The sequence below is a fragment of the Tenebrio molitor genome, chromosome X (genome assembly GCF_963966145.1).
Source record: "Tenebrio molitor chromosome X, icTenMoli1.1, whole genome shotgun sequence".
Taxonomy (NCBI): Eukaryota; Metazoa; Arthropoda; class Insecta; order Coleoptera; family Tenebrionidae; genus Tenebrio; species Tenebrio molitor.
Genome location: NC_091055.1, coordinates 8711821 through 8738333, shown reverse-complemented (window position 1 = coordinate 8738333; position 26513 = coordinate 8711821). Strand labels below are relative to the sequence as shown.

The 26513-nt window shown below is 35.5% G+C and overlaps 3 protein-coding genes across 6 annotated transcripts; all 3 read right to left on the bottom strand.

The window, feature by feature from the left end:
• Positions 1-1514: 1514 nt before the first annotated feature.
• puc (puckered) lies at positions 1515-15796 on the bottom strand. 2 transcript variants are annotated; one of them, XM_069060956.1, is made up of 4 exons: positions 15520-15796; positions 13217-13817; positions 4348-4692; positions 1515-2880 (listed from the first exon to the last, which is right to left on the bottom strand). In XM_069060956.1, the coding sequence occupies exons 2-4, from the start codon at positions 13785-13787 to the stop codon at positions 2606-2608; spliced, it is 1191 nt and encodes a 396-aa protein (XP_068917057.1). In that variant the 5' UTR covers positions 13788-13817; positions 15520-15796; the 3' UTR covers positions 1515-2605. The 2 variants fall into 2 exon arrangements, with proteins under 2 accessions (XP_068917057.1, XP_068917058.1); XM_069060957.1 differs by lacking the exon at positions 15520-15796 and adding an exon at positions 14323-14347.
• A 3392-nt stretch (positions 15797-19188) lies between these two features.
• Positions 19189-22214, bottom strand: LOC138140158 (EH domain-containing protein 3-like). Its single transcript, XM_069060948.1, has 2 exons — positions 20662-22214; positions 19189-19773 (listed from the first exon to the last, which is right to left on the bottom strand). The coding sequence occupies exons 1-2, from the start codon at positions 22058-22060 to the stop codon at positions 19574-19576; spliced, it is 1599 nt and encodes a 532-aa protein (XP_068917049.1). The 5' UTR covers positions 22061-22214; the 3' UTR covers positions 19189-19573.
• Positions 22215-22957: 743 nt separating this feature from the next.
• On the bottom strand, positions 22958-26477 carry LOC138140159 (solute carrier family 41 member 1-like). 3 transcript variants are annotated; one of them, XM_069060949.1, is made up of 5 exons: positions 26213-26477; positions 24518-24842; positions 24291-24470; positions 23949-24240; positions 22958-23891 (listed from the first exon to the last, which is right to left on the bottom strand). In XM_069060949.1, exons 1-5 carry the CDS (start codon positions 26221-26223, stop codon positions 23185-23187), a joined length of 1515 nt encoding a protein of 504 aa, XP_068917050.1. In that variant the 5' UTR covers positions 26224-26477; the 3' UTR covers positions 22958-23184. The 3 variants fall into 3 exon arrangements, with proteins under 3 accessions (XP_068917050.1, XP_068917054.1, XP_068917051.1); XM_069060953.1 differs by lacking the exon at positions 26213-26477 and adding an exon at positions 25572-25983; XM_069060950.1 differs by lacking the exon at positions 26213-26477 and adding an exon at positions 24899-25427.
• Between the last annotated feature and the right edge of the window lie 36 nt (positions 26478-26513).

Genomic DNA, 26513 nt, shown 5'->3' with positions numbered 1-26513 from the left:
ACGTAAAATAAATACTTTGTTCAACCCCATTCAATTTGGTTTCTATTATTTACCTTATAATTTAATGTCTCTTAAGTACATTTTTACCTAATCTGAAAAAAATATCTTTATAACTATAATCAGCAATGGAACTGACCATAAGTGTTCACTCTTCTCGTATAATTTTTATTCAGCTAGTTTTTTTTAACATGACTGAGAAGATTAAACCAAATGATTTTAAAACTATTGATTTCTCTCAGTAAGACCACGAACTTGATTGGGGTTCAAAAATTTATAATTCACCTAAATCATAAACGTTTTGTTTCTAAAACAAATATTTTTCTTAATTCTTCACGACGTATAATACTTAATTAATCTCCGCAGTACATATTACATGGTGAGAAACATTGCGACGGCCACGCCCACCATTGCCTTAATCAATTAATTAACCTTTAATTATTTTTAGACTTCATAAGATTTGACTTGACATTAGATTTTTTTGTTTTACGTCATAACTATTAAATTGTCTAAATCTAAAGCATTTTATTATTTTCATTACTTTCATTTATTCGTTTTTAACTTAGTAAAAAAAAATTGATCAATTTTTTAAAATCATGCTTTACATATCCTTTTTACTCCTACTTTTATCAAGAATTATAATTACGTAAGTATTCTCGGATTTGTTGTTATTTTTTAAATTGTCTAAATTTGTACTTTCCTGAAGTAACAACACTTTTAATTTCTTAATACTTGCTTCTTCCAGGAACCATAAAAATTAAAATAGTCATCATTATTTATGGCAGTTAGATAAAGAATTTACGGAAATTCGTGAGTCACTAATTTCCAGACGCAATTCTGGGGACAGGTGACAATCACTAAAAAACATTTTTTTTGTTTGAATATTTGACTTGTCGGCTTTTCTTAGTTCACATTGTTTTATTGACGGTTTGCACTTTTTGGTCTGCATTTTTGCATGATGAAAGCAAAAATCCGAAAATTATGATCAGTTCTCAGAGATGACGTCATGTTGTCTGTTTGAAAGTAGTAATTTTAAAAACCAGTTGGAATTCTTGCGTTGTGTAGTTGGTCGTCTGAATCATTCTTGCTGAGTGTATATTTGGTTGCCTATACGTGTGTTGTAGAACCGACTGGAGATACCGTGGACGAATTGAGACAAAGATTAAACAACATGAAGAGATTGATGGCTGAGAGACAACGCGCTGGGGATATAGACGAAGGAAGAAGATCGAATCCTGTCGGAATAATCGACGGAAGCTTTTTAAGTGTAGTTTTTGGCATAGCATTGTTGGTCATAATAACTGTTAGCGTTTATGCTTTTTACAATCTTTACAACGCTATTTTGAAAAAGTTCCCCTCTCATCACGAAGAATTATAAATGCAATAATAAACCACGTTTGAGCGTTATAAAATTTGTAACGATTTTATACCATTTGTACGTTTCTGATTAAAATGACTTTGATAGTTTTCATCGTCGTTGTGACGTGTGATAGATCTTAGGAGTGAGTAAAACACAATTTTCAATTTTTGTTTTTTTTGTAATTGTAAGTTATGGACTTGAACGAAACAACTATATGGACAGTCTGAACTTTTATAAATAAGAAGTTCCTTACAAAACAATAGTGAAGGCACAATTTTGTTAATGCGATGGTGTCGCTATAATATACAATGTGCACCTATTAGTGATTTGATAAGTCACCATCAATCTTTTCGCACCTTGCTTTAACTACACATTCCATGACAGAACTTAAATACTATGAGAAAAAAATCACAACGACAATTTTTAATAAATATGTTCATTCTCCTAGTCATCAAAATACTTCCTTATTAAATTAAACTAAAATAATATTCCAAACAAACAAAATAAGTCCTTTACATATTGAACAACATAAAAAAAAAACATACGATTATCATTACAAACTAAAAACTAAAACACTGACTTATTTTTCATGAACAGTAAACTATGGCAACATTATTCTTTATGACATAATATAATAGTGGGGTTTAACCCGTTGAACTTTATAGTTAGGCGGCTTTCGATATATAAATTATTCACTACGAATAAGTAATAAATTAAATAAACTAAAAGAATCATGTCCGATCATGACATCTGCAAAATACAATTACATTGTATCTGATTTTAAATCTACTTCTTGTCATTTCTTTATACAATCACTGATACGACTTTCACGAATTTAAGAAAGTATTTCTTTTACCACTAGCCATATTTTCTTAAAGGAAACAAGCTGCTTCGGAGTAAAAAAAAAATACACAGTTATAAGTTCTACTGCATACTATCTTATAGTGAATATCTTTATTGGTACACAGCCATTTTCGCATGTAGTAAAGCATTGATCGTGTTAGTTATAAATAAAAAAAAATATATACAGTAATAATTTAAAGCTACCCTAATTCGCGCAGGCTGCAATAAATAACTTAATTTTGTGACTACAGTTTTCGCATTTAAAGCTCGATTTTAATATAAAAACGTCCCAGAATCAATGCTTCACCAATATTTAGACTAGAATGAAAATTAAATGGCGAGTTGAATGACTAAAATTTATTTATTCTGAGGCTTCAAAGAAGATCTCTAATGTTCATAATGCATTCAAACACTACAGCCTTGTGTCACTTCGTCACTGGGTTGTTGACTCCAACAACATTGGTGATTATTGCTACGTAAACTTTGTTCTAACTCTAAAAGTTGTCCCATGAAATTCAAATTCGGCGATATTATAGGCCTGACAGCTTTCACCATTTTGTAAGCTTCGACCATCGATTTCTGTTGGTATTTCATTATATAAGCGATCGCTATTGTGGCGCTGCGTGAAACTCCGGCCTGGCAATGTACCAACACCCGCAGTCCGTTGTTCCTCGCTTCCTCTGCAACAAAAAATACAAATTCATTCAAATTTACCGCCACAAGTCGACGTATCTACGAAGTTTTTCTAATCAACAAGGACGACTCGACGTATTTTTTCAAACGCGTGACTAATCGAATGAGACATCACGATTTAGCAATAAACTGATATCGACGACGCATCTCCACGTAATCCCGTCATTTTTGAATAATAATAATAGCGTGTAGTAGTGCGACACTGGTTGTGACCATAGCATTTCCGGAACTCCAGTGCCTTAAGGCGACCGAACAACCTTCGATGCGTCAGCGCTGAAGGATAACACGGTGTAATTAATATAATAATGAAATTTTATTTTTATTTCCCGAAAGTATTTGGGGCCGATTAAAATAGACCGAACCGAGTGGGGCAGGAGTACGTGAGTCATTCTTCTAAAACTCGGTCTTTATTAGAGGCTTAGTTTATTTTCGAACTTCGTATTTATAGCTATCTAAAAACGAAAATCGAAAACACGGATCACCATAAAAAGTAAATATGTGGTGGTTGCATCTCGATTAAAGGGTGGAGGGTGGTGGGTGATGTCTGACGGCGAACGCACCGCACCGATGGACAGAAAGCGCATTTGAATGATGTAAGAAAATTTCACCGGTGCTGACATTTCGAGAAATTTAATTAAGAGTAATATTTATAAGACTATTGACCTGTTCGATTTCGTAACGCGCTCGGCCTCTGATTGGAAATGACGGGTCGGGGAAAAGCGAAATGATAAACGTTGGGCCGTTAAACGGTCCGTCCATTGTTAACGAGCAATTCCTTTCGACTGGCTGATCACCGTGTTTACCAACAGAGAGGTAGGGCTTTAGGGCACTAACACAATTAATGTCTTGCGCATATGGTTACGGGATACCGCGTATGAGTCACGGGAACGTCGGCCAACGGCCCTTGAACAATGAGTAGGATGAGTAATGACTGGTGTGACTCAAAACTCTCGACAAGGCCGTTACCCGGCCAAATGTGCGGCCATTCATAAGAACTTGCACCCGTGCTTGCTTTCTCTCTGGGACAATGAATGCACGGAGTGAACCGTAGTCGGCTCTTTTCCTCGACGTCGAAACCTTCCAATTAATTAATCGCTCGCCATCGACTGTCCAACTCTACTTCTACTTCCCCTTGCGCATACCGAATCGAAATTAACTTGCACAAGAGGAAGGCGGACTGGACTTGTTCCGAGGATATTCGAGACCAGATATCTGGTCAGTTCTTCCTGTTTGTTTTGTGCAAGCTGATTTCGAACGAGGTCGCCACAAAATTCCACCGACTTGAAATGATCGCTCCTTCGAGCCGGATACTGGGAGTTTCCGAACTACTCCGTTCCTCTGCTAATCAATTTGAGCGGTTTAAGACAATAATTGGGTAATTACGCGCGCCACACCGTTCGGACGAAAACAACAATGACTTCTCGGGAAGAAAAACTGATGAATCAGTGACTTACCGATGAATTCGAAAGCTTCTTCAAAATACTGTTTGAGGTTTTGATGTCCGTTGTCCGTCGCAGGTATTTGCTTGTACGTGATCCCGCAGGTTTCGTGGTGGCCGGTCAGCTGTGGTGTTACATTGAGAACGCAGGTGGTACCGAGATCTTGTAGACAAGACAAGTCGGCTGCATTCTTGCTGTTGCCCAGATACAAGAAGGGCAAAACTCGGGAGGCCGGATGCGAATCTATGTCGGCCAGGGCCGGACAGGATGCCGACGAAGGCAAACCCCTAGACGTCAGTCCCGAAACCAAAGTGTCTTCGCACAGATCCTTGTGTTTACGATGGAATTCGGTGTGACCTCCTGAAAACCAACAGAATGACTCATAGTTGAAGCGTTTACGACAATTCCCCGTGTCTGCGCTACTGACGTACGATCTCTCCCAAGAAAATTCACTTATTCCAGACCCCAAATTCTTTCATCCAGCATTCCAAAAGCAAAGTCTCGCAACACCCAACCCCAATCAAATTTTCGCGATTTCATTCATGAGAACAACATGCCACACACACATTTTCTTGGCGACATACGCATTTTCCAAATTTTTCAAATACGGTCGTTACACAACCGGTGCACGTGACCGACATCGAACAGACACGTGATCACATTAATTAGTGCATTTTAGGTCAGAACAAATAGATATATTCACACAGCATTTAAATTAGTTCATTTTATTTATGAGTAAGACAAGAAGGGTACAGGAATTCGAAATCATGAATAATAAACCTTATTAGCATTACAAACGAGCGTCGTGAGTCATTTCGAAAAATCTGGTGCATATTAGGGGTATTAATAATTCAATAAAAATTATTTAAACACTCGCCTCGTGATTCACATATTCAACCCTAATGCCGGAGGGATCATTGAAAACCTTATTTGTTGGTCGGTGACTCATATAAGATGGGAACAATAACGGATCTTTCCTTCGAAGCTCTCACAGGACCAGATGTTGCCACCCCGCTTTTTTATTTAAACGCCGTACAATACGCTACCCTTATCGCACTAGCTCGTCGTAATTGTTTACAATCAACACCCCAAAACTGCAGATTTATACACCCCTAATTTGTCGGCGTGACGTCATCCGTGCAAAATACAAACGTTACCAACAACATAAACAACCGACAAACAAATTTCAGATGAGCAAGTGCGAGTTTTGACAAATGCAACGCGAAGCACGCGACGACGTTAATTGACGATAATTTGCGCTTTGATTGTCCTCCCTTACGCGTTTTGTTGACTTTTTGTTGTTTTGCGTGTCGCAAAACAAAACCCGATTTCGCAAGTTGTGGTGATGTGCTTTTGGGTGAATCACCCTGTAGAAGGGTGCGTGGTGACATATGACAAACAAGTAGTGACTCAAATAGAAATGTTTACGTTGCGGGTTAACTCGATGGGGTTTTGGTCACGTTTAACGGCCAACAAATGAAAATCGGGGAGAAAAAGGGTGCGGGAATCCCCGAGCGAAATTTGAAAAATCTACGAGTGTTTCCTGTTTATGTCGGGTGACATCGTGAAAGTCACTTTCCGGTCAACGATGTATCACGACATTTAAAGTCCACTGCAGACTACAAGACTTAAATTTATGGAAAACAGTACGTTATCAATTCCGTTTTTTATTCAGTTATTCGGATCTCCGGTTTTTGAAAATAAACTGTGACTCACTCGAAACGTTTACGAATTCAAACACATTCAGCGTTCCAAAAATTTGAATATCAAAATTCATGAGTAACACTCGAAATTGTGAATGAAGGTACTCACTTGGTTGTTGAGGCATTGGCCTGAAACGCAACACGAGGCAGTTGCTCGGCCTCTTAATCCTCATTGTGGGCACTTTATACACTAGGGTTCAGTCACAAATTTCAGTCAAACCGATAATTCAAGCCACCAAATGTCTGTCAGATACTATGCAAGTGATTCCGAAGCGAGCACGATCACCAAGTGATGTGAAGTTTGGAGGGGAGTATGCGTCATTCACTGCTGTCCATTTAATGTTTATGTTCTGCGTCATTTTAGACCCAAGGACGAAATCGAAATCCCCTTGTACTTCCAGAAAATACCACAGTTTTTTTTGTTTACCATATTAATCCTGTTCTGTGAGTAATTTAAAAGACAAATGTTTTGAAGAACTCTTCTGACTAATACGACATTGTTATTGTTTACTTGTACCAACAACGATCACGATAATAATGATGTAAACGTGTGCAAACTTTTATTTGGATTAATACAATCTTTCCTCTCCACAATTTCAAAACCGTCAGCGTGAGATAACAAAACTAATTGCGGATGATTCATACACATATCGGTCCGCGATAATCGCTCTGAATACACTTTTATTGATTGAGTTTACATTGTTAAAATGACATATCCAATTCGATGACACTTAAAATTAGTCATAAACCTGTGATTCGTCTCTTTTTTCGATTTTCATGTCCCAAGAGAACCGGTACATCCACACTCAATTTTTTTTTTTCGATACAATTTAAGATCAATTCTAAAATCACGTTGAAAATTCGATCTCACTTTAAGAAATCACGCAAATCAATATGAAGGGATAGCGGAAATCGACTGTCCGATGAATAATTCAAAATTGATCACACATTTCAGTCGTAAATATGTACTTAAATATCAACAGACATGATATGACATACGAAAAACGGGTATTTTCCTTTTGGGTTCGAAATCAGTGGAAACAAAAACGAATAATGTGTAGGTATGTAAATTTTACGATGATTTATTCTTGTTTAAACAATGACACTTCAATGGAAAAATTATTCAACGTGTGGTCAGATTGTTGGAATCAAAGCTGCATTATTCGAATTATGTATTGTGATACTGTTCCACAAATGACTGGTATACGTTTACATTAGCGAGGGTGCGTAACTCTTATTATGATAACAACACTGACTCAAACGTTTAATGTGCAACACCTGCTTTTAGTCATGCTGATTAAAACAAAAAGCATTTTGGGTGTAGCCGAAGCTTATTTATAACGATGAAAATTACCCACTGGAAAAGTCTTTAGCCAAACTGGAGCGACTTGACCTTTGTAATAAATAATAACGCTTCGAATTATCTTTGTAGTCCTGCTTTGCACACGACAAGATCTGTATGTGATGATCGATGATTTTCAGCTTTTCAAAAGGATGGTTATCTCGTTTGACGTACGAATTTGCCACTAATCAAAATGATAAAAATCTCACTGTAACATAAAAAACTGTAAAACTTATTATTTGATTAAAATAGACAAATGATTTCATGGTAATTTCCAAGACTTCATAACTCTTGAACCAAGATCTACGTAAAAAAATGTACTCAACGGAAAGAAAAGTTGTACTTTTAGTTGTTTTAGTCGATATTAACTAAGTATAATTGGTTATGTTGAAGTCATTACGTTTGCTTTTAATATCCAACGACAATAGTACAAAACAACCAACACTTCAATGACAATACAATAACATATCATTGCTCCAAGCTCCAATAGAATAATAACAAAAGTATAAAATAATTAATTTTTCATAAAATTCGAACTTCTTTCTAAATATGTATTAGTTTTTGTAAAGAAATATGACAAGCGTATTTTTTTATTAAAGTACATATTTTGTATTTTATGGAAGAGAAAACATTTATGGCTGCCATGCCAAGTGAAAACTGATAAAACCGAACTTCGTTATTTTGGACTTGTGTCACTTTTCTGTTGGATCTGCGATACATAAAATAAGTACGTTGGTTATCTCATTTTTGTCTCCATTTCAACAGGTGATACTACTTTTTAATACAGGTAATGTTTTTGATATCACATCAATTGTAAATTTATTTTATCTTTTTTCGATTAAATCGAACAACTTTACCCGCAAATCGACGTTAAGATCTAAAACTGAAGCAATCTATTATCACTGGAGATCCTTGTTTAGAAATAAATGTCATTTTTATTTTTCATCCAATTATATTCGTAACAATTCTATAATATTTATATCAAAAGAAAGTCTATTACTTATGAAATAAAAATTTCAGTTTTTGGAGTTAATCAAATAAGTACCAACTTTGACACTAACTAGACACTTGAGATAAGCTTGAAAATTACAAATAACGTATATGTATTTCAGAAAGTTAGTCGTAATTTGCAATTTATAGATATGTGGGTTCCGACATACAGGTCGCTAAAAAGTATGGATACAGCTAATATTTTCAGAACGGTTTAACCGAGCGCGTTGAAATTTGGCATACAGTTAGAAGTGTTTAAATTCTATTATCTGAGATTTTTTCAATTTTCTGACATCATTTGTATTGAAGATACAAGGCTAACTTGATTTTTTTTTAAATGGCACGGGGACAAATTGAATATTTTTGAAAAGAGTATTTTTTGTCAATTCAGTAACGTAAAGTCGGCCTTACACCAAGGCAACAATTGGCAACATGTTGCCTACAACATTTTTTAGCAATGTTGCCGATCATTACTAAAAAATGTTGCAGGCAACATGTTGCCAATTGTTGCCTTGGTGTAAGGCCGGCTTAACACATACCCACATCGCCGTCATTTTGAAAATCTTTTTAGCATAAAAATTATGTACCTATTTTGGGTTTAAACTTTTTATTTTTTTTTTTTATTAAAATACATAGTGTGGAAACTACTTATGGAATAAATTCAGTAATTTCAAAACTAATGATATTTGTCGAAAACGCTGAAACAGGTCGATTTTTATTTATGATAATGCTTATTTTAAGTAGTTTCACTTGTTTATGACGTCATCTATTTTTGAGATATGACGTCACACTTATTTTTTTTAAATGACCTCCCACTTTTTTCTTCTCTTTCTAATAGACCTTTATACTAGCTAAACGATGAATGAAAAAAATTGGTACTTTACATAACAATTTTTTTGAGAAAATGACAGATTTTACATACTTCAAAAAATTCAATTTAATTTTTAACATAAAAATTCTTTTGTATGGGTATTATTTAAAATAGAAGATTTATTTTAATATACCAAACAATTTAGAAGATTTACGCCAGAGAATTTGCGCTGAAATGAAACAAATCAGCCGTGACATTACTGAGCGCAGTGTACAAAGTGTCGATGAGTGCCAAATTGTTGGCGGGGGACAATTTCAACATTTGCGTTACACTTTATTGTTAACCTTAGATCTTTGTTTGCTTTTTTAAGGTCAATTAATATTTTTACATTAAAAATTAAATTAAATTTTTGAAGTAAAATTTATCATTTTCTCAAAAAAATTGTTATGTAAGGTACCAATGTTTTTCATTCATCGTTTAGGTAATAGGAAGGTCTATCAGAAACAGAAGAAAAAAGTGAGGGTTGTCATTTAAAAAAATTGGTGATGACGTCGTAACTCAAAAATGGATGATGTCATGAACAAGTGAAGTAACTTAAAATAAGCATTATGAGAAATAAAAATTGACCTGTTTCAGTGATTTCGACAATTGTCATTAGTTTTGAAATTACTGAATTTATTCCATAAGTAGTTTCCACACTGTATATGTACCTATTATGTTTCAGTTAAAAGTCTTATTTTTACACTTATTATTGACTTTTATTTATTTTTTGGTCAAAATACAGGCGGCAAAGAACTAACGATAGCTATTTCCAAGGCTAACAAAATTTCACATTTTAAAAATGTTTATTAATTCTATAATTTTTTATCAAGTTTCGATTAAAATAAGATACGCATGTGTTACATCAGTGAATTCACAAAAAATACGCTTTTTTAAAGATATGTATTAAATTTAATCCCCAATGCCATTTTAAAAAAATCAAGTTATCCTTATATCTTCAAAATAGACGATGTTAGAAAATTGAAAAAATCTCAGATAATAGATTTGAAACACTTCTAACTGTATGCCAAATTTCAACGAGCTCTGCTAAACCGTTCTGAAAATAATTAGCTGTATCCATACTTTTTAGCGACCCTGTATAAATAAATAAAATTCATGGTTTATTAATCTATCACATCATAGTGGTTTCTAAAAAAAAATATTAAAATACGTTTTCCATTTGGTTAGCTCTTCGAATGTTCAGGTCTAAAACCACAAATTCTCGCGAGCTCGAAGTTATTACACCAAGTGCCGCCTGCCAAGACGTTTCAAACAAAAATAAAAATACGATGTTTTCTTTTTGACTATTTAAAATTAGTAGAATGAGTTTACCCCGTGCTGTAGTCTGACGTCGACACGTACGACCGAAAAAATTTCAACAATTTTTAATTCTCATCTTGAATAAAAGTTTCCCGCCAAAATGATCACGTAAAAACTTCCAAAGTACAATAGATCCGTTGTGCCGTACGTTGTTAGTCATCGAACTACGAAAATGACTTTTGGCAAAAGCTAACGAGCCATAAATAAATACAGTCATATTTTAATCATTTAAATCACACAACACTCAGTTTTCTTGCAAAAAAAAAAAAACACAATGGTAAAGTTTCGGATTGACTTGGAGAGACTCCTTTTCACTATTTCCACAAATTAAATTGTTTCTATGAATTTCTTTGTTAAATGGCCGAACCATTCGGAATCTGAGAAGTCGTAAAAGTTCATTGTAATTTTTCGCCTTGCCGCAAAATCTCGCCGTCCATAAATAAAATAAATAGTGACTGTCATAAACCACTCGGCATTGTTTTCACAATTTATAACTTTAGTCATAGACAATCCTTTGCGCAAATATGTTCTTTAAAAATCCCATCATGAAGTAAACTAATGCACGGTTGTACACCCTGTACGTTATACAGCGTGTGTATGAATTGAAGAGGTGTCAGTACCGTGCAAATAGCTCCACGAAACTAAGGTTTACTATTCTATTGACTTTAGTAAAAGTACAATTAAGACAAAAGCAAACAGAAATCAATATTAATACACACAATTGTACCAGGTAACCTTTTTAGTATTCTCACCGAATGGTACGAGATAACGATTTTCGTCATCAAATTAAAAACGCATTCACATGCACATCTGATCATATTTAGAGTATCTGTTAATCGATCGAGTGCGGTGTTATTGATTTATATGGATCGCAATCGAAGTACGTAACAACTTTAGGACGAGGATATAAAAGCCACCCCCCATATATAATAAATATAATTCCTAACGCAAAATCAAGACTGCACGCATGCTTGCCTAGTACTACAGAGACAGAATTATTTTAGAGACATGAAGTAAAATTATCAAAAATATACGTACATATCCGTATCAGTACAATAGATTAAAAAACTGACGTCATTTCTCTTATAATTGTGCTGTTAAAGCTGTTATTTAAAAACATATTTTATCACAGCAATTTATATGGAAGATAAGTAGGTAGGCAGCTTGAAAGGAGAATAGAAAAAAATTGTAAAATTATATTGGCGTAGAATAAAAATCTACGCAACACCGATATGACAGAAGTGTAGACATACCGGCAATTATTCCTAATTACTTCACACAGTGTTAAAGTAGGCGACGATAAATTTCTTCGCAGTGAAAGTAACAGTATCGATGTATGAAAATACACAAGTGTATTAATCAATGTATGGTGATGATAAAAATCTTAATTTTATGTTATCTGATTATGGCTGCCTTGTTGAGAATTAATTGCATTATGAGACGACAATAACAATGAACAGATGAAACTTGGAAACAGTTTCACTTTTAGGAAAATATGTGGCTCAAAAGCTGTCATTGTTTGTCTAAATTTTACACGACTAATTGTTTGCACAAAATGTTAATCAATTTAGCGGTCAACTTAATAACATCTTGAACGTACAAAAAAATAATTGTGACATACAAAGAACTTTGTTTTTTTTTTTTGGTGTCAATTTAGTTCGATTGCAATATCTCAGACAGTATTTGTTATGATTTGATTATTGACGGTCCTGACTAGTAAATTTGGGTTTTATCTCTAAAAATTTACTCATTCATCACCAAAACGAGCCGTGCGCAAAATGCAAAATTGACGATTATTTTTGTACAGTAACGTCACACAGCGCTTAGCTAAGGTGGATAACACTTTCCACCATTGAGCGTGACTCAGCTGACAAATTTTTATCATAACTTTATTATTAAAATCGCAAGCGAGAGGCCGGCCCCCTTCGATAAATGGAAATTGACGTTGCATTTTTAATTTTATTTGTACACAATGTAGCTAATGTGGCAAAACAAATTTACAACGCAATTAAATGGATATGAATAAATATTTAAATATTACTTAACAGTTACAACAGCATTGCTCAGTTTAAATCAAACATTGAATAGTGTCATTTCTTTTTATAATAATACCAATTTTAAAACTCGCCTTGATTTAGCAAAACTTGCAAGTGCCTTACAACTTTTTACTACGCAGTTTCGCTTCGAAAACTGACATTTCGACCTTAAAGCTGGCGCTTTCGGGGTAATTAAAGCCGCATCAGTGTCCGACATATGAAAGTGACATTAGTTTTCGATTACGTCAGATAAATTCTTTTAACAAATGTTTTTTTCATCAGAACAAACGTGACTTATTCTCGGAGAAAGGTGACGACGATCTCTGCTGATCTGAAGACGTTTTTGCCCAAACATTATGATTCAATGAGGAAAAAAAATGAAATTGAGATAATTTTTAGTTGAGATTTTTCGAGTGTGTAAAAACGGAGGTCGATGTTTTTTCAGCGGTTTCGGTGTAAATTTAGAATCCTAAAATAAGGAGAAAAGGCGCATATATGGAGTGTTAGTCACAGCCGTAAGTATCGGCAAATAAACAAACGTGAGGCGGCAATGCTGGCCGAGTCCCAAGTACAGGTCGCAAGAACGAATCCCGCGTGGGTGTTTAAAATCGGAAGACAGAAGGGAAAATAAAAGCCGACTCACCGATGAGGAGTGAAGGTTCCTTGTTATCCTCCACTAGCGAGGAAAGTACCAACAGAAGAGGTTGAGTGGCAGTTATCCTTTCTTTGTCGCACGTGTTGTCGTCATAGACGATGACCTCCTTGAAGGCCCTTCTCTTCAACACATCCTTTCCCTCCCGCGTGGTGGCCAGGTCGGCCAACGTGGCCTTTCCCTGCTGCAACCTCCTCCTGTTGAACCTGTCGGAACAGTTGATGTTGATCGCGCCATTTATGTGGTTGACATTGTACGAGATGAAGGGTCGGCAGTCCAATACGACGAACAGTCTCGGCCCTTGCCGCGCCGCCTCCAGCTTGACTTTGAGCCCATCCGGGTCCACCGTCTTGACCTTCTTTAAGACAAGAGCCCTTTGCAGGGTCGCGCTCTCCGCGCAGGGACTTGTGGGTAAACTGACACTCGGCGTCTCCAGCTTGCAGCGTTTCGGCGGACTTAGCGTGAGATGGCCTGGAGTCGGGGGCCCAGGTTCGCTAAAACTTCTGTTTAGAGGAAGCTTTAGTCCGTCCCGCGGCCGACTGCTTTCGAGACACACTGACATGACGCTAGTTTCGCGCGTCACGCGCTATATCTGGAAGAGTTGAGGAAAACTCACGTTAGTGCCAACATATGCTGTTGTTCTCTTTATAAAAGCGACATCACACCAAGCACCCTCGGATGCTTCTTCGACCCCCCCAAGTGCCGACGCGACAGCAGCGCCAACGCTGACTCAGTCAACTATCGCGAAATGACTTATTTTCGAAGCTAATCACGACTTGGATGAATAATGAATGAAAAATTCAATGAATGACCGTCCTTCGGACGTCCTGGAAAGCTAATTACCATTTCCCGTTTCGCGTAATTAGAACAGCGTGATACCAAAATCGTCTATCCTCACAATCAACACGTTGATAACGTCAATCTACATAATTGACATACATACACTATTTTTGCTGGCGATGTCGTTCGAACCAAAAGCGCGTTTCCTTTAACCCATGCCAATTTTTTTAATATCTCTATGACAACATACACTAGAAAACTCATCGTATGTACGTCCGACCAACAACATCAACAACACATCGGTGAGTTCAACCTACCTAATCTGTGTATTTTTAGTGATAATTTTACCCGAACGAAAATCATATTTCTCTTACGATACACTCGGTCTCTGTCAATGTTTTGATTATTAGTATCGACAAGAGAATAACGTATCGTTTGATATAGGTAGGTACTTGCTCTACATCCACTTGACACAAAGGTGGTTTTTAGTTGACTAATGTACCAAATCTGAATGTGCACTTAATTATCATTCACTTGCGTCTAGTATCTACTCTATGTAGTATCCCGTCAAGGATAATATATAAATTAACGTCATGTTTTGGCTGAGTCACATGATCTCGTTACGAAGGGGACGAGCAAGCAACAAGTTGACAACAGATGAAAATTCATTACAGTCAAGAATCATCGCTATCTAGTTAATCAACAGCATTATCATAAAACATAAACACATTAATATCAATTTAATCAACAACAAATCGCGATTGTTACATTATTTTAACTACCAATTATTATTATTGTAATCTGTGATAAGATAACAAAGATCCTCGATAAGATTGTTTTAAAGAAGTTTTTTTCAACATTTTCAGATTCGTATGCTGAAGATGTTTACATTATAAGATTTCGTTAAAATCAAGAAGGCATTAAAATATCTGACAGCTGTCAAAATATTTGTAATGTTAGTTGGTAGGGAATACGAAAACGTCGTTGTTATCGCTGTCGGAGTCGAAATAACGGAAATACATTCAAAAGTTCAGAAAATTATCTAATCTTATAAGGAAATTGCGGTAGAGTAAAATTGTAGCTACTGGTATGAAAGAAATAACTGATTGCATTGATTGTTACTGTTTACAGTATGTTCGAAAAAAGTGAGTTATAGTATCGACAGGTTGGTAATAAATAACTTATGAAATTTCACTTAGGTAATCGATCTATTCCGTATTGGGAAGTTGTACATGAAGAAACCATAAAGGAATTTCGAGAGAGTAGTGTTTAGCATAATAAAGATTTTAAAGGCCAAAGGAACGTACTTCTAAATATAGAACAGGGAAATGTCAACAAAAGCGTAAGAATTGAAGAAAACAGGAAGATGTAATTGTGACAAAACGAGAGAGGACGAGGTTTCGGAAGGTATAATTTAAATGTTTATTGATTGTTTATGAAATTATCAAGTTGTGGAATTGACGCGTGGAATGTACGTGATTTAAAGGTCGCCGATGTAAATAAATAAGACTTACCAGGGGAAAGAGTTCAGTAAAGCCGTTACGACCGAATTAATCCAGACTGTTTGACAACAGGTATTTAAAGCATTATTTACAAATAGGAACTACACTTAACAAGCACACTTGTCACACGAATCAACATTTTCGAAGCACAAAAATTTCCACTAGAGTTCTTGTAACAAGCGAGACAAATGTCCAATATGGAACATCCTTAAAAGCGCGAAATTTGCAGCACTAACTAAAATAACCTCGTATGCGTATAGTCGTCGATGACGGATGAATATGAGTCAATGAGTCATGCACCATACAAACCATTCAGTACATGCCCGCATTGCAATTCCTTCTTCGCTATTGGCTGGCCTGGACAATCACGCATGCGCACAACATCACTATGACTAATACTCATAATTCTTGTCGAATCTTTCGAAAATGATTCATTGTAGTCGATAACTTATTTCAATTAGATATATAATGTTGAACTATCTCTCGTTAGATAGAACATTTATATATCTATATGTATATGTAGCTGTGTGTATTACATATAGACATTAGATAAGGCCTTCCAATTATTTGCCAACATTAAATAAACCTTGCTTACATCTGCCACAGAGCAGGATATTTTCGAAATATGACTCACAGCTAATTCAATAATTACGCTTAAAATCAACATTCCAAATTTAACAAATCAAAGTTTCTTTCCATTACAAAAATCTTGCCAAATAAACATTCCTACTGTACTTCTCATTTGATAAATATTCAACTCTTGCTTTTCTGCTGGCCGCTCAAATAATACCTACCACCACCGAAAATTTTACTTCTTCAGTTTAATGGGATTTGTCGCATTTAATAGAACGTGCAATCGCACTTAATTGTAGAGAACAGTAGTTATTATTTGTATTATCACCCTGACATGAAATATTGCTATATGATTCATTATTTGTAGAGCTAACGTCATGTAACAAGTTAAGTAAATATCGACAATAAATATTATCAAATAAAAAGCATAACGCAATAGTTAAAGTCAAACGTTTTTATTAATAAATTTTTATTTTTATTTATTTAATACATCGCCGTAAACGACCAAAATAAAACACTTAACGTGCTCACAATAGAATATCGACCCAAATACCTATAGATGTTACAAATGATATCAACCGTGAACCATACCGTACACTCGCACGTACCTACTTTACTTAATTAGTCGTTAAATGTCGTTGAATTTTATTAAAAAATTAATTTAATCAAAATAGAATCATACCCTACCTACTTGCACACTTTCTGACGTCAGAATTACTAAATACTTAAACAGTAAACTTAAAGAAAGTAAAGAGTGAGCTAGTTCTACTATACACAGGAGAAATGATGCCGTTTCATTATACATTCTACTTAATGCATGTATCTACAATCTTGGCTAAATTAGACGTTTTTCTGTCATTTTTAAATTCTTTTGCCGTCTACGTAAGTTTAAAAAAACATTTGTAGGTCATTCTCAGGTAGGACATGTTTCTTATTCGGAATTTCCATAAACTTTTTAACAAGAATCGAAGAGTTTAACAAAACCTGTCCCAGAAACGACCATTGTCATGTCATGTTTGAAAAAAACAGCTACGATAGGTGTGTATACTTGATATAAAATTGATCGTCATTAATTTATAAATAGAAGATGAAAACTTTTGTCTGGACCGTGATTCTTGATGAACTTTTTGCAGTCATTGATCCTTTGACAAAATATAGTATCAACAATTCAAGTAAACTTAGCCAAGGTATTCCACATTACCTACGTAGCGTCTGGAATAGCTTTTCTTATTCAATTTATTCTTGCTTTAAATTATTTTCTCTAAACTAACAGATTTGTTAGCGTTTAAGCCTTCGTTACAACCTACGATTTTATAATAAGTTCCATCTTTAGCTATATGATTTTCAACATATTTTGTAGTATGTATTAACAACCAATAGTTGAAATATTTGTGGTATTCGCCCAAAATAAATAAAAACACTATACCTATAACACGCTGTTTTGTATTTTTGGTAATCTTATCAATGATTTATATGTTTTTTCTTTAAATAATGTTGCAAACTAACATATGTATTTGGTTTCTATAGAACTTTTCAGTTAAAATTAAAAAAAAAAATAGTATGTACATATACGTAGGTATACGCACTGACCTGTATACCTCGCCACATTTGCTAGGTAAAATTTAGCTGCTACCTAACTCAGTTTTTTAATTTTATGGTAAATGAAAAACACTTGAAAAATATTTCCACACAAAATATAATTATTTTTCTTAAACCTTATTGTCTATTCATTACGGACTTCACTGTTTTTTGAAGACGACAAAGCTGTGTTGAGCTATACCGGGCAACAACAAAAGGCGACTCATTCGATATTATGTATGTAATAGAATCGTGATTATAAATTTTGATCTGAATTCTCTCCATTCATTTTAAACGAGGTTTTTTTTATTTTCATAATTTCAAAAAACTCAACATCTGATAGTATGTATTAAACGAAAGTAAATTACCCTGCAGGAATTTTGGGTTCTATCCCAATCTATAAATGTTGGTTAAGATTTTCCTCATTGAGTCATATAGTAAATAAAAAAATGGAATTTTTTATTTTTCTAAATCAGAGAATTCTTCAAATATAACGGAAATCTTTTGTCAGTACTTACTTTTACAGTTTATTATTTTTCAAGATAATGTCAACGTATGATTCTCCGTATCGCAAGAAACATTTTTTTTCAAAACAAATTTAAGAAAAAAGTAATTTTTTTAATTTCACATCATAGACGCAAAGGCAGTTTTTGAATATTTATTTCAGAAATATAAAGTGTTACTAGTGCGCATGCTCTTATCATTCTTTTTAAATGTTTTCTTACTGTAACGACAAAATAATCGAAAATAACACGGACTGGAACTCACATCTACTTCTATTTTTTTTTAATGTGAAACTACAACAGATAGCAGTCAATCGTGTAGAAGCGAAAGTGTGGAACATATTTCATTTTCTTTTTTTTTAACTGACAAAATGAACGCTAAAAAGGTTCCTTAGAGAACACCATTCCAAATTTATTTTAATTGAAAGTGTGCGACCACTGGAAAAATATTGTTCATTGCAAAATAATGTACTTCAGTGTTATCTGCAAAGTAAACTTTATTGTGGGGAGTGCTAATTATGTGGGAACTTGGTTGATTACGTTATAATTCAACACGTTATCTCTAAAGTTGACCCAGCTAGTATCAACATCATTGACCGACACGCAAACTAATGTTAAATGAATCCACATCTTGCCGTGTGTTACCGATACAATATTAATCACTAGTTTTTAATGAAGTGTCAAGCATTCGGCACGAAAACTACCGTAAGAATTAATAAACGTACAATTGCGTTTGTTATCTTGTGACTTAATTTTTGTACGCGCTCGGACCATTAGTTAAATAAAAGCTAATTGCTGTATCGGAAAACGTATCATTCTGTTAGGCTAAAGACTGTCTTTATTTATGCACTTTACAATACAGACGGAAATATATGGTTGCATACATCGGTTCGAATAATTTTACAAACAAGGATGACAGAAATTATACTCAATGAATCTATACGTGGGTAAAATTGCCAATGAAGAGATCGCCGTATTAAATTTATTCAGTCACCCTATTTCTGGATGGGTTTATTTCAAGAGGAAATCCCTGAACTAGTTTATTAGATTAAATACAAGAAAAATGAGCTCCTCAAGTGCCTTCTACAAAAAATGTATATAAATATAATGTAATTGTTCATACATGAAATAATCTGAATTAAATAAAATGTCATCGTTATTATATAATACAAATATATACACGTTTTTATCACATACAACAGCAGTATTAGTAATTGTGATCACTTTTTATATTTAACCTAATATTGCAATATAAAGATAGAAAACTAATAAAACTATTTCTTCCGTTTTTGGTATTAATGAAGACAAGAAAATATTCTTTTGAATTTTGTACATTCTTGACTGAAGAGGCACACAGACAATGCAATGAATATATAGCACTTGTGGATGTTTAAATAAAAATAATACTAATTTTAACGCTTTGATGGTGGTAGAAGGTGTTGTGGTAGTTCTGGTGGTAAATCGTTCCCGTCGATTTTAATATTGATGAGGTGCATTGCCAACGCAAATTCTTCATTATCTAGCATTCCGTCCTTATCCACGTCCGCTAGTTTCCATATTTTGCTCAATACAGAATTTGGTAACTTGGATTTTACCATTTCGGACTTTGCAGCTGTAAAAGAAAAATCTTAATTTCCTCAGAACAAATATTTAACCTATTACGTGATGTCATATCAATAAATTCTGTTTCTTTATTGCTTGGTAATATTTACTTTTGATTGCTTATCTTGTGTTTGTTCATTTAACGAAAATACTAGGCTAGGTAGGTACTCAATTTGTGGATTGATTAAAAGTACACATTTTGACGTAATCATTTATATAATACATATATCTAAAACTGTGATCCCAAGCTTTTCCATTCAATTAAATCATCTTTTTCAATTTGAATTACTGATTTTTTCTGTATAAATGTTTCGCAGGCGGCCAAGAAGGTCATCATTATTGTTCTAATTACTCTAATTTAGCTTAATAAAAAAAAGAAATTCCTTGAATAAACATTTGTAATTGTAAACGGTTCACCTTTCTTGCAATTTTGATTCAGTCACGAAATTTATTGTTGAGAAAATAATTTAACAGAAAAGTGTATTAAGCATTTATGACATTAATAGCGACCATGGATGAAACAGAGGAATTTTAAATTTTCGCAGTCTAAAAATTTACGATTTTTTAATTGACATTTTATTGCTTTGACTGGTAAACAACTGTATATTTGTATATTTCAGGTGGCGGTGCTGCACATGTTAAAAATTACGCTTGTCCATGAAATTTTAAAACCCTAAGCTGGATAGATGAATCATTACGTAATCTGTCACTCTACGACATTCAACATTCAAAAGTTGAATAAAATCAATAACCGGAACGCAATGAGAATTTAATGAAATCCCAGTACGGCGAATTTATTTTTTTTTTGTGGATAAGATTTTCTAGTTAAAACTGGCAATCAAAAGTACCAATTAGCGATACGATTAAATAATACTATGATAGTGATAAGTTATCTTACCCATTCCCGTGACTTTTCCGTCGGTTGTGGCAATTTGATCAAATATTTGATCGTATTTCGGTTTTTCCCGACTGACGATCCAATCAATTTCACCGGCCCCCGCATCAATTCCTTCTCCCTTTTTGTACCCGAACGGGGATATGGTGTCCTCGACGTTAACAAAGGCCCCACCTTTAACATTGGCTGTTGTTTCTTTATTGTTCACTTCCTCTAAAGGTATTTTAGCCATCAAACTGGAAATATCATCAGCCAGCATGCGATCCACAATTTCCAACAGTTTAGGTTTTATCGGGTGAAATTTAGTGAAATCTTGGTTACCCAAAATTTCTTGCATTTTCTTGATTTCTGGAAAATCTCCTGGTGATATTTGATGTTCCTTTTGCAGTCTTTCATATATAGTGCCTAGAGTTTTGATGAGTTCTTTCTTTTTAGAATCTTTGCCAAAAACGGAGGGCATTTCCTTTCTGAGTTCAGAAATGATGTAGGCATGCACCTTGGCTAAACGTGCTCGTTTAATTAAGTCGTTCAGTTTTCGTAGTGCCGCGTTTCTGGGCAAGGACTGTAAGTCTTTGAACAAGTCCTGTTCTTCATCTTCGAACAGGCGACGATTTACGTCGTATCTAAGTGGCTGGTCCCAAAATGACCCAATGTACACTCTGGCGACTTCAGGGGTTTGCAGAACCTTCCCCAAAGACCACATGAGCGCCCCGTAGACCCGCATCAACTGCTGGTGGTCGATCATATCAGCCTTATTCAGAACAATTCGGATTTTATCGTCGTGCCCACGTAACGCTTCAATGGAACGCCTAAATTCGTCTGATATGTCTAATTTGTGGGCATCAAACAGGAGAATTATCCTGTCAACCCTCTCAGCAAACCACTCCAGTACTCCGGTGAAGTCGTAACCCCTGTCCACTCGCTGCTTTTCGCCGGAGAGGATGCCAGGCGTATCAATTATGGAAATGTTTTGTAGGACTGGCGAGTTGACCAAGGAACATTGCAGACGATTCAAGAAGGAATTTCCGAACTTGGAAAGAGGGCGGAATTGTCTCTTGGGATCAACAACTAAAGCGTTACCTGGGATGATTCCTTCTTTGTCATCGTACATTACAGCAATAAACCTGTCTGTTGTTGGCTCCGGTCCGATTCGGATGCCCGGGAAGTCTCTTTCCAGGAGGTACTTAATGAATGTCGTTTTACCGGTGGAATATTGTCCAACCAAGAGGATCATAGGCTTCGCATCGAAATCGGAATCTTCAAGTTGCGGTGAGTGAAAGTCGTGGAACTGATAGTGCTGTTCCAAAGGTAAAAGCTTGTTTTTGTAAATGGTCTTAAGTCCCTCGACGACATTCGAATACACTTCGGTCTTATTATTGTCTCTCGTTAACCAGCTGAACATTTTGATACCGGCTATTTCACTGTCTAACTAATAAATAACTCGAATTGAAAATTAGACGGACGAAATGACATATCTATCTAGTTGGAATTAACAACACGCCTCTCAGCAGTTGAAATCCCCCCACCCACATCGTGCCACCGTTGCATTTTTAAGCTTTACGTCACATCCCACACGGTGATATCCGACGGGCGTGACCAACCAACGAACATCAAACGACCCCAAAAATTCCTCCTCTTTCGAATCACGAAGTTATCTTTGGAAAACCCTTTTGTCACCCTCAAAACAAAAAAAACAAACACACAATAAAGATATCTATCCTTAAACTAGGCAACCAGCAATACATCACGGGACATCGGGAGATACAATTTGCGCTCTCAATTATCTAATGGATTTACATAATTTACCAATTTATTATTCCTCAAATAACCGTAAACTTCCCGTTCCTGTGTGGTAGGAGGCACTCAGATTAGATGTGAATTTTCAATTGCAAATTGAAAACCACCGGATTATATGTAGTGCCTAAAAATTATATAGGTAGGTAGTTTACGGACCGAAAATCATACCGATACAATGTAGAACTCTTTTTGCACGGTATACCTACTACAGAATTTTTGGTAGTAATTATAACACTATTTGAGATGAACTATAGAATATAATTGTTGCTGATAAATTCACTATAGGAACTATAATTTTACAGGAAACTTTCTGACGTCTACAGAAATCTGTTTTTTTACCGCTTTAATTCATATATAATTTTTTTGGCTCTTATGTGAACACTACAAAGATGTAATTAATACTGGTTGCATTATTAATTTAAGGAGTTGTAGGGAAGTTATGATATGTTGAGAGGTGATCTGTTAAAAATGGAGCGGTGGTGTATGAAAGTACTAATGCAGGTAGTTGCCATCGTTTATTCTAAGAAAGAAAAATACATTTATAATAGTTCAAATCTGATCTATATTAAAATAATATATCTAAGAAATACTCTTTCATCGCCTCAAAGACAATAATACTAGTAAACTATTGTCATTTGTGTTTTTATCACAACAAAGAAGTTTTGAAGGAGGTATATAAAGAACGGCCGCACCAAGCAGCGTCTACTTCTATTAAACAATTCAATAACTTCATCGATCACCCGGCGTGTCATGGTCAGCAACGAGGTACAAGAACTGAAAAGCAATGGCCAACAACGAGATGCCTAGCAAATCTCCCATCGACGTCAGGTATGGTATGGCAGAATTGTCAGGGTCTATCTTCTTCTTCCACATCCAGTGGATCATGATGTACGCAACATACAAAAGAGTCGCCACTTGCATCAAAGCTGCACATAAATATACCACAACGAATAAAGAGCTGAGGGATGTATCTCCGCCTTTCATGTAATCTATAGTGTATATAAAAATGATGTGTCCGGGGATGACCATTGACATTAAGACTCTCGTCGTCCTGGCGTGTACTCCTTTACCACAGAAACTCATAACGGGTGATATGAAAATGACTGTATCTTCATCCACGTTCGATTCCGACGTGAGGATTCCTAGTTCTGCTTGTTTGTGGAGAGCTGTTGAGATTCTGCTCGCTTGGACTGCCACCAGATTACCTCCTACACCGTTGATGACCGGTTGAAAGACGGCTATTCCTTCGAACCGAGACACCATAAAGTCTAAAATTAAACCGCCCATTGAGCTAATAAGCATGGCGACCATCACGGGGGTCCACCCGTGATACAAGACGTCTTTCGTGTGCACGTTTCTTTTAGCTATCCAGACCCACAGGGGGATCGCCAGGATGTATCCGGCAATTATTAAGGGTGCCAACCAATCTTGAGTGCCTGAAATAAAAGACACTTGTAGCGAAAAGTCAACGCAAAATGCGCGAATCCACTCACCGAGCGAGTCGTACAGTTCTGTTGACACCCACGACAGTAAGGTCAGTGATGTTATGTCACCTAGACTGGCCGCTATCGGAGTTGCAACATTGTCAGGATTGATATGGCAATGTCTAGAGAAAACAATCACGCCAGCTGTTATTAAACCTAAGACGAAACTGGCAATGGACACTGTCACTAGACTACTAGCGCACAAAAGATAAGCACGATCTAATTCGACATCATAGCTTTTTATGGCTCCCATTACGACGGCGACTACGGCTCCCAAAAATCCTACAACTATGGCCTGACACTACAATTTAAATGTTTTACGCGCGTTTTGGAAAATACGAATACCATTACCTGGATAAGTATTAAATTGCCTACAATAATACTTATTTTTTGTTTAGCTGTATCCATGTGGCCGAGGTTAGCTTGCGTGGACAACCTGGAGGCCAGTGTCATCTCTAAGTTGCCCTTTAAGCCCAGAAGTGCAGGTATGAGAATTACTAATTCTGTAATTTCTTCAAATACTGGCCAGTGCTGTAAAGTGATGTTTAGCGTGGTCTTTTACGAAATCGAAGTGGCACCTGTATCCTGTCTAGAACTAGTCCAGCGAAAACCATTCCAAACCCAGCTATCAGGAAGGGAATAAAAACTTGTATTGCAATCGAAAAATACGTTTCTCGCGTTTGATCTTCGTCGTCATAAATTTTTGCCTCAACGACAACATCTGGAAGTCTTCCGTTATCATTATCACTGTTATCTTGTGGAGACTTGACGAGGGTTATTTCCATGTCTACTGCTGTAGGACCGGTATCGAAGGCACTTGATGGGCTCGGTGTATCGGAGGATTTTCGAGAAAGTTGAACGTGATTGATACTGCCCATGGCTTTTGATCCATAGTTTTCTTCACTAGAACAGAAAAATTGATTGTTTATCACTTGGAGATATTCACGTTACTCTCGTACCTAGGATGGTAAAAGGGGTTTGGATTATGTTGCGTTTTGACAATTTTTTAGGCTCAAGAGCCCGTCTAACGTACACGCGACTACATCATGTGACGAACTGAATTTATCGATTTCGTCTACGTCTGGATTCATGAGAAACGTCTCGACGCTCGTTGTTACAGGCAACACGATTGCGCAAAGGGCATCCCTGACGCAAATAGAAAGGTCAAAAGTGAGATAATTTGGCGGGAAAGGGTGCGGCTAGACACAAAAAAGTTGCACTTCAAGTTGGGGATGAGGGATTAACACAGTACATAATGGAAAGTTATTCACTAGAAACACGATTCAAAAAGTAATTTGTATAATTATTGTAAGGCCAAGCGATATGGTCGAATTATCAGCACGTTACGCAATTTCGACCAACGGTACAGTGAGCGATATTTTAGAATTAGGAATCGGATATTTTGAATCGCATGTTAAATCAATGACAAGATAAGAACTGTACGTGATACACAATATTTTTAAATTGACCTTATACCCTTTGAGATGCGGGACTGACAATACTTAGTTTAGAAAGACCACGCGACTATCTAATTTTCGCAGTCTAATAAATTATAGAGTAAATTTAATTTGGGGTTTCTTGAGGATAAGGATACTGAGGTTGTTATTGTTACAAAATATACAAAATAAGTACCTAACAATTATAGTTGGTTCACTTGTATTAATGAGAATTTTTACCGGAAGCGATTCATGGCTGCGAAGTAAATTTACGTATCCTGAATTTTGTGATGAGGCGTAACTTGAGTAAAGTGTGTAATACCTAAATGATCAAATAATTTTCCGACCGACAATTTCATTAAAGCTGCTTCTACTTCACAATTCTACTCACTATATTAAATTTGCTTGTTTTTATGAGATAATTAGCCGCTTATCAAACGAGCCGAAAATTCGGAAACACCGCTGTACAAGAATTTAAAAATATGACTAACACAATTCGTTTTCGTTACGAAATGAATGAAACGTGATGAATTCTTCAAATGTATTACGGTTTATTATGTTCGACTTTCGAGGAGCTGACTGATTGAGGAAATGTTTAAATCGAGAACAGATTGGCGGGTAAACGGTGTTATCACTTACACATGTAATTTGAAAGCGCCTATTACCTAGGTTAATCTTATTTAATATAATAGCAAATTTCCTGTGCTCTAGTAAAAAGTAAGTCAACTTCTGACACAGACCTGAAATTAAATCTAATTTGTACGAAATGTGATATGTAAATCACGAAAAATTGACAAAAACACATTAAAATTATTAGTATTGAATTAGAAGACTTACCCTGTGGTCATCTGCAGCTCTTTTTGTTTCTACTGGTGCAAATAAGTTTGTTATTTTGCTCAAAATCCATAATTCTCGTGGGAATACATTTATACGCACAAACACTTAAATTTAATGACAATATTTTTCTGGAGGATAATTATTAAGTGATTTAGTTGCGAGTCGGAATAAGACGTGTTTTTTTTTCTCTCAAACTTGTTGTGTTTTGAATTTTATTACACTTTACAATTGTAAGTCTTACTCCAAACTGCTTTCTGCGCAATTGTCCAGCAATAGCCACAAGTTATTATGGTCATTATAC

What these genes read in the sequence shown, in the direction of transcription:
- LOC138140158 (XM_069060948.1), bottom strand. Translation starts at nt 22,060, where the DNA reads ATGTTCAGCTGGTTAACGAGAGACAATAATAAGACCGAAGTGTATTCG. An exon ending in CGGAAAAGTCACGGGAATGG is followed by an intron (nt 19,774 to 20,661) that starts GTAAGATAACTT and finishes TTTCTTTTACAG; the next exon opens with CTGCAAAGTCCGAAATGGTA.
- LOC138140159 (XM_069060949.1), bottom strand. An exon ending in TAGTTCTAGACAGGATACAG is followed by an intron (nt 24,471 to 24,517) that starts GTGCCACTTCGA and finishes ATCACTTTACAG; the next exon opens with CACTGGCCAGTATTTGAAGA. An exon ending in AGAACTGTACGACTCGCTCG is followed by an intron (nt 23,892 to 23,948) that starts GTGAGTGGATTC and finishes CTTTTATTTCAG; the next exon opens with GCACTCAAGATTGGTTGGCA.
- puc (XM_069060956.1), bottom strand. Translation starts at nt 13,787, where the DNA reads ATGTCAGTGTGTCTCGAAAGCAGTCGGCCGCGGGACGGACTAAAGCTT. An exon ending in GGAACCTTCACTCCTCATCG is followed by an intron (nt 4,693 to 13,216) that starts GTGAGTCGGCTT and finishes GTTGGTTTTCAG; the next exon opens with GAGGTCACACCGAATTCCAT. An exon ending in AGAAGCTTTCGAATTCATCG is followed by an intron (nt 2,881 to 4,347) that starts GTAAGTCACTGA and finishes TTTTTGTTGCAG; the next exon opens with AGGAAGCGAGGAACAACGGA.